Here is a 7,795-nt window from a genome sequence, read left to right as displayed (position 1 = left end):
TTTTCTCGAGTTGTGCTTTTTTCTAAATATTAAAAAATATATATTCAGTGTTTAAAATTTAATATCAACTTGCCACTGGAAATGTATAACAGATACTTCAAATATGATGGTACATTTGAAGGAAGCCCTCTTTCTTGAGATTTCTAAAATCAGAGTACAGAGCTAGGAAGGTAATAAAGGTAAGTTTCCTTTTGCTGTCCAGCTTGAAGAATGTATTTTAATAACAAGGTCCAACTGAACTCATTGCCTACTTTCTGGAGACTGGTCCCATTGTAGACCAGCACTTAAAGTTCAGGTTCAGACCAGACTGGCTCTTTCCATCAATAGCTATCCTTGTGAATTTAAGTCACTTCTGAAAATCCACACTTTAAAATATCAAAATTAGCAAAACCCTTTCCTCAAAACAGCCCAAGTTATTGTTCAAAGGTCACTCTACCTTACGGTGAGCATCTTTGACTTTTTTACGTTGTTCTTCATATCTTGCTTCTCTGTTTACTTCTTCTCCAATCTTTGACAGCAGTAACATTTCTTGTGTTTTCCGTTCCTAAAGAGCACAATGTCATGGTAGTCAGCAGGGCTTCTCTTTTATAATCTTTTTCTTTCTTTCTTTCTTTCTTTTTTTTTTTTTTTTTGATCAATAAGCAAATTAGGTCAAATTAAGACCCTTATAGGAACTTGGACAACCATAATGAAAATCTTACACTGGCTTTAGAATGGGCTTATGCTTCAAAGGTAGATCTCAAAAGATGCTGGAAAGGTGATTTTCTCTTATAGATTTGAGGAATTATTATATGTAATATGTTGCCCTTAAATGTATTCTGACAGAGAGCCTGAACAAATAGCCTTGTCTGAGCATTGAGGAGTGAGAATACAGACATGATTATTTTTCACTAGTTAAATTCTAAAACTTTAAGAGCAGATGAAGTGTGTCTATACTATGATGGTATGTAATTTGTGGTATCAGTCTCACTATGTTAAGTAAAAGCTTGTCTGTTATAATGGTAATACAAGATTAATAGCAGTTTATTATTTTAAAATAATTATGATTTTTTAAAGCAGTGGTTTATTTCTTAGACCTGAAATAACTTCAGGTAATATGGTGGGACTGCTAAAAATGTTTATAAATAAAATAATCACACATAATTTCCCCATCAATATTTATAATTTGGTGTTTCTCACTTCTTCAGTTTGTCTCCAGAGACTAAGTTTTCTTCTAACGTGGTCCCGATGTCGTCTTTCTTCTTCCTTTATCCAGAGTACGTTCTGCTTTTCTGCCGTGTGTTCAAGCTTGTTTAATTCCAAGCTAATCATATCTAAATATCTAAGTAAAAGTGAAAATTTAAGGGAAGATAAACTGGGTGTTTCCCTTATGATGGTATTATCTACTCTGATATTCCCAAACCACCTTCTGGGTTGTTTTTTATTTCTTAAACTACAGGAATGTAGAGTTCTTTAAGCTAACGTGATCCACCAACTCACCATGATGTACTCATCAGACTGTTACTGTGGTCAGGACAATGGCAAAATGTAGAACAGACTGATTTAAAGCATTTTATACAGAGATTAGTCCTAATTCAGGAGCTCTGTAACATGAGTTTCCAAAGACGGCTGAAGTCAACTTAAGGACTGACTTCAAAAAACAAGTATATTTGAATTTTCTTTAAAAAATAAGTGGCTATTGGCCTCTCTGTCATTGTCAAGTCCTTGAACAATCTCTCATGTGTAGACAGGCCTGAAGACTGCCAGTCTGCCACTTTGGTGAATCAGTATATATTCTGGCTTGACATGAATCCATGGAATATAAGAGGTAGGTGATGGGGAACTGGCCCTCACCCCTGATAAAGGAAAAAGAGAAGGAACTATAACTCATCCATTTGCCTCCTGGGGCATGGGCTCAGCCGCTGAATAATAAGATTGAATGTGTGTGAGTAATAGCTAAATGAACATACATGGTTGGTTGGGGAGGTAACACCTGTTTATATTAACATCAGATGAAGTTATAGCAACTCTCTCTGTTTTATCCAGCAGTAATTTCCTTAAACTTAAGTTTGAAATGTGCTAATGACACCTTTCCCTCTACTACTATGAACTTGGGTTTCCCAAGCTCAGGGAGCTGTACTTCGGAATTGTTCTTCAAATATCAGTTTGTCTTACCTCTTGGGTTCCTCATGACTCCATTTTCTCAGGTAGAAACTCTTTCCTAGCTATGGTATCAAAGTTTCCAATCCCTGCTATCTCTTAATCTCCTTTCTTTTCAGTCCACATTGAAGACTATAGGAAGTTAAATTGTGTCTAATACTTTTTAAATTATTCTGCTTTCAATTATTTCTAGTACTTTTACAGTTTTCTGGAGTCCACAATACGTCCACAAAAAATATGCATTAACTTTGGTCATACCTTTGCTTTATCAACAGCTCTTGGTCTGGAGTTGTTAGTTTATTTTCTTGTAACAGCCAACCTTGGAACTGTGTACTGCCATGACGGTCACAGGCTCTCTTGGTTTCATACAATTTATTTACTTGTTTTTCAATCATTTCCTGGGAGGGAAAAAAAAGAAGTACAGTGTTTATATTGGCCAGAAATAACCTTGTCCTTTGATATGACTTCTCATGTTTTGGGCTTGGTAAACATCCTGTAGTTTACAAATGGTTAATTAACCTGCATTTAAGTCTTTCTTCCACAACCTACATAAAAACTTTCTTACGGGCCTCAAATAAAACAAATTCAAGTACTTAACTTACTTGTTCTCTTACATAGTTTCTTTCGGAGTCTAATTTCAAACGGGTGAGATACTGCCTGTACTTATTCAATTCCTTCAAGGTGCATACAACCTATAAAAACAAATATATAAATATTTGTTGTAACAATATGTTACAAAAAGTTGTAACAATCATGAAACTTTCCAGAGAAAAGAGTCATAAGAACATTCATTTTAGTAACAATTTTGGGATCAAGGCTAGTGATAGCACATTTTGGTAACAGTTTAGAAGGCAATATCTCTCTACGGTGGCTGTATCACCAGGAAATGTCTACCTAAATAATATTACTTCAATAATATGGTTCACACAAAATAAATGTTATTAAAATATCAGTATAATAATGATGTTTAACTTTCAGAAGAATTTATTCTATCAAGCTGTATTCTGTTAGGTTTCCATTTTGTCTCTAGTCTTCTCAAAGGGTATTGAAAATATCCCTTGATGGGTATACAGTGCTATTAATACTTTTAGAGCCAAAGGAAAGGCACTAATAATACAGCTGAGAAAAAAATGCATAAATAAATGTGTATGCATATGTCTTTACATATTCAAATCATTTGGCATTTATCTTTTGCTTTTATCAAAGAAAAATGATCAAGTGGGAACAATTTTATTTAGAAACAGCCATCTGATTTCTCTTTACTCAAATACTGAGTAATTCACTTAGTTTTCTGTCAGGTATTCTTTATTGCTCAATTAAAAGTTGACACAGGTTCCCAGTGAAGTACAGAAGCAAGCTTATATCAAGACCATGGGTTTATGCTGGTTAACTGGAAGCAAACTTCAACCCACCTTATTATTGCTGGTGATATAGCCACCTTTCTTTAATCTCCTCAAGATATCTTTTCGCCTATAGTATGATTTTAAATGTGGATCGTGCAGGCTGTTATAGTCAGTTTGTAAAAGCTGACAATAAGGATCAAACAGGTTAAAGTCAGAAGTAGGCTGATAAAGCTGCAAACACACAGATTGAAAAGTGTTACATATGTAAAATGAATGAAATCACACTTTTAAACCTCAATTTGTTAAGGTGATTAGGCTGTTCATTGAAAATAAAACATGCAAGAAGAATCTGAAGTGAGAGAATACTGACAATGGGCTGATCTGAAAAAAAGACAGTAGAATACTGTAATTTTCTTCCACTTGCATTTAAATCAATATGAAAGACCTTTAAATTCCGTTTCCATGGTACTCTGCTAAAGTGATTGTAGTTCACAAAGCAGCAAGGTCAGGTGAAGAAGCATGGCCTAAGAAATTGGGAGACTGTGGTTCTAGTCTAAACTCTGCTACCATCTACCTGTCATAGCTTCACCTTACAAGGTGGTCAAGGGTGCTGCTGCTGCTGCTAAGTCGCTTCAGTTGTGTCCAATTCTGTGCGACCCCATAGACGGCAGCCCACCAGGCTCCCCCGTCCCTGGGATTCTCCAGGCAAGAACACTGGAGTGGGTTGCCATTTCCTTCTCCAATGCAGGGAAGTGAAAAGTGAAAGTGAAGTCGCTCAGTCGTGTCCGACTCTTAGTGACCCCATGGACTGCAGCCTTCTAGGCTCCTCCGTCCATGGGATTTTCCAAGCAAGAGTACTGGAGTGGGGTGCCATTGCCTTCTCCAGGTCAAGGGTAGAGTTAAAAAAAAAACAACAACAACAACAACTAAATGTGCAAAATATAGTGTTACTTCCTTGAGGAGATATTGCTAAAAGATAAAGAAGGATCCCACTAAGTTAGTGGTTAGGGTAGTTGAATATAGTACCTGGTCATAATTAAATACATGTGTTTGGGGGGAATCAATATAATAAATTGTAGAGCGAATCAGTATAAGTATGGGGAAAAAATCAGGAAATAAGTAGCTAACAAGTGAATAAAAGAGTAACACAATGTAAATATGGGAAATAGAAGATAGTGGAGCAAGAAACCAATGAAGAGGGCTACATTTACAAACTGAAAAGGAGTGTTATCACTTTTTAGTCAAATAGGCTTTGAGTGTGTTTTAGGAATGTTAATTTGTGGGAAGGGGTAGAATGTATTGGTTTTGAACAGAGAAATTATATTGCTTTCCAGCAATAAAACTTAAAAAAATCATATATATTTGACAAGTATCAGAAATACCAGGGAGCCCCCTATGCATCCTTGATGACACCCTAGAGAGGAGAATGGTAAGGAAATAAGTAAAATCAGGAAATAAGTAGAGATAACGTGATGAAAGCACACACTCAGAGAGTTCCGAACCTCCTTCAGGCTTAGCCTACAGCTAAGGACAGGGTGGGGAGTGTTAGGCAGAGGACTTAAACAGTGCGTGCAGCACTCTGAACCAGAAAAACAGTACTTTGGTGCTGAGTGAGAGAATGCAGATCAAGGGCAATGTAAATTCTAAGGAAAGATGAAACCGTTGGGGTTTGGGACACTGGGGAAAGGCTTCATATAGTAGCTCTTGAAAGATGGCTCAAATTGAAGATCAGGAAGCAGAGGAGAGCATGCCAGGTGTCAGGACCCAGATGGACAAAGGCACAGAAGTAGAAATTATCATACCATGTGTGGACAGGGAGAAAAGACCCGGACCTTTCGGAGCTGAGGTCTGGGTCGGAGATAAGGCTGAACTGGGTGGCGGAGGCCTATCACGAAGCCTTCTATCATTAAGTTCTGACACTGAATACTTCAACTCATTTTAACTTCACTTGGTGTGTGAAACTGAAGTTGACTCAAAGCAAAATAATAGCAGTGTTTCGAGTTTAATAGCAAGCAGAAAACAGTCAAGAAAATCACTTAAGCACCATTAAAAGTTAGTTTACCTTTTCACTTAAATTTGTAGTATAGAAAACATTATTACTTCCTGGAATGACTGGAAGCTTGACCCCAAGAGGAAGATCTAACAGATCAGTGGCTCCGACCTCTGTGATGGGGTCTTTTTGTGAGGCCTGTCAGATATAAGTAGAAACCTTATTTTTGTTTCTAGTACTATTATTTTAGTTTAGACCAATCTACTTAAACTAATACCTCCAAATAAACCAAAGACACACACTCAGGGTTGAAAGAAACCGCCCTGTTGATAACCTGAAGGCCTCCCTGTTTACCCCTGTTACCAACCCAATCTCTGAGCTCCATTCAAAGCTAATCTCGACCAGAGGGAGCTCTAGTCACTGCAGAGGGTCTGGGAGCTGGAAACCCAGCTTCAAGGGCCCACACCCCTCTGCTGAGTCCTCCCCCATAGTCTTTTGTCTGCCCGCCCTCCTTCCCTCCCAAGACCCAGCCCTGGAGCCAGAAAGAGGAGGAAGATCACCGACTGGCCCCCACTCACGGAGCCACACTGCTTCCTGTTGGCAGTTAGGCTGCTGGCGGCTGCCTTAGAGGCGGCGGCCTGAGCAGCCTTGTAGCAGTTATTGAGGTACCGGTCCATGGCCACCCATCAGCCCCCAGGGGGCCAGGGGCTGGGGTGCCACAAGCCGTCTCGGTTTCTTCTCTTCGCGCACACCTTTCCCTCTCTACGCCCGCAGCTAGTCTGGGCAACCCAGCCAGTGGTCACGAGGACAACGGCTCCTCCAGGCCACGCCCCTCACAATGCTGGGTTCCAGGCTGCCGTGCTGACGTCCTAAAAGGGCGCCTCCCCAAAGGGCGTCGCCCTCAAGTGAGGGGATGGGGCGTTGTGACCACACTAGCTGCCACCTGGGGCCTCTGGCGCATGCGCAGAGCCCAAGCCTCAAGGGCCAAGCGAGATGGGGAAATGGTCCAAAAGACTTGGTGTAGGACCACCATAGTTGACATTACCTTTCAACCTGAAACCAATAGCCCCCCACTCCAGTACTCTTGCCTGCAAAATCCCATGGACGGAGGAGCCTGGTGGGCTGCAGTCCATGGGGTCGCTAAGAGTCGGACACGACTGAGCGACTTCACTTTCACTTTTCACTTTCATGCATTGGAGAAGGAAATGGCAGCCCACTCCAGTATTCTTGCCTGGAGAATCCCAGGGACAGGGGAGCCTGGTGGGCTGCCGTCTATGGGGTCGCACAGAGTCGGACACGACTGAAGCGACTTAGCAGCAGCAGCAGAAATATATCCGTTTTTGTCAATGTATTGTTCTTGTTTATTCGTTAAATCTTGTCCGACTCTTTTGACCGTAGCCCACCAGGCTCCTCTGTCTGTGGGATTTCCCAGGCAGGAATACCGGCGTGGGTTGCCATTTCCTTCTCCAGGGGATCTTCCCGACTCAGGGATCGAACTCACATCTCCTGCATTGGCAGGCAGATTCTTTACCACTGAGCCATTAGGAAAGCCCTTGTCTCTGGATAGCTGCCTGTAATTCTAATTCTTCTGACCCTCAAAGAGCTATGATTCTGTTCAACGCATGCCTCTGAGTAATTGTGTAGTTTGCACTAAGACCAGAGGACTGGCTTAGAAACCCAGGTTCGAAGACCCACCCGCCTCTGCTGAGTCCTCCCCCGTAGTCTTTCATCTGCCCGCCCTCCTTCCCTCCCAAGACCCAGCCCTGGAGCAAGAAACAGAAGGAGGATGACCGACTGGCCCCCACTCACAGAGTCACACAGCTCCCTGTTGGCAGTTAGGCTGCTGGCTGCTGCCTTAGAGGCGGCGGCCTGGGCAGCCTTGTAGCAGTTATTGAGGTACCGGTCCATGGCCACCCATCAGCCCCCAGGGGGCCGGGGGCTGGGGTGCCACAAGCCGTCTCGGTTTCTTCTCTTCGCGCACACCTTTCCCTCTCTACGCCCGCAGCTAGTCTGGGCAACCCAGCCAGTGGTCACGAGGACAACGGCTCCTCCAGGCCACGCCCCTCACAATGCTGGGTTCCAGGCTGCCGTGCTGACGTCCTAAAAGGGCGCCTCCCCAAAGGGCGTCGCCCTCAAGTGAGGGGATGGGGCGTTGTGACCACACTAGCTGCCACCTGGGGCCTCTGGCGCATGTGCAGAGCCCAAGCCTCAAGGGCCAAGCGAGATGGGGAAATGGTCCAAAAGACTTGGTGTAGGACCACCATAGTTGACATTACCTTCCAACCTGAAACCAATAGCCGTAATTTAAATTAAACCAGAAATG

General features: G+C 42.1%; 1 protein-coding gene and 1 long non-coding RNA gene across 2 annotated transcripts; both read right to left on the bottom strand.

Moving 5' to 3' along the window:
• Positions 1–436: 436 nt before the first annotated feature.
• Positions 437–1,543, bottom strand: LOC113887888. The gene is made up of 2 exons (XR_003509849.1): positions 1,180–1,543; positions 437–544 (listed from the first exon to the last, which is right to left on the bottom strand). It is a non-coding gene; the product is annotated as an uncharacterized LOC113887888 (long non-coding RNA).
• Positions 1,544–1,678: 135 nt separating this feature from the next.
• LOC113888189 (fibrous sheath-interacting protein 2-like) lies at positions 1,679–5,389 on the bottom strand. Its single transcript, XM_027535476.1, has 4 exons — positions 5,315–5,389; positions 3,552–3,713; positions 2,742–2,831; positions 1,679–2,537 (listed from the first exon to the last, which is right to left on the bottom strand). Exons 1-4 carry the CDS (start codon positions 5,387–5,389, stop codon positions 2,382–2,384), a joined length of 483 nt encoding a protein of 160 aa, XP_027391277.1. The 3' UTR covers positions 1,679–2,381.
• Between the last annotated feature and the right edge of the window lie 2,406 nt (positions 5,390–7,795).

This window comes from Bos indicus x Bos taurus, chromosome X (genome assembly GCF_003369695.1).
Source record: "Bos indicus x Bos taurus breed Angus x Brahman F1 hybrid chromosome X, Bos_hybrid_MaternalHap_v2.0, whole genome shotgun sequence".
In the NCBI taxonomy this organism is placed as follows: Eukaryota; Metazoa; Chordata; class Mammalia; order Artiodactyla; family Bovidae; genus Bos; species Bos indicus x Bos taurus.
The sequence above is the reverse complement of the archived record's forward strand: the minus strand, read 5'-3'. Positions and strand labels throughout refer to the sequence as shown.

Excerpts from the sequence above, each read along its gene's own strand:
- LOC113888189 (XM_027535476.1), bottom strand. The coding sequence starts at position 5,389 with ATGATAGAAGGCTTCGTGATAGGCCTCCGCCACCCAGTTCAGCCTTAT. Across the intron at positions 2,832-3,551 it reads ATATCACCAGCAATAATAAG|GTTGTATGCACCTTGAAGGA; the intron begins GTGGGTTGAAGT and ends TTGTTTTTATAG. Across the intron at positions 2,538-2,741 it reads GAAACTATGTAAGAGAACAA|GAAATGATTGAAAAACAAGT; the intron begins GTAAGTTAAGTA and ends TTTCCCTCCCAG.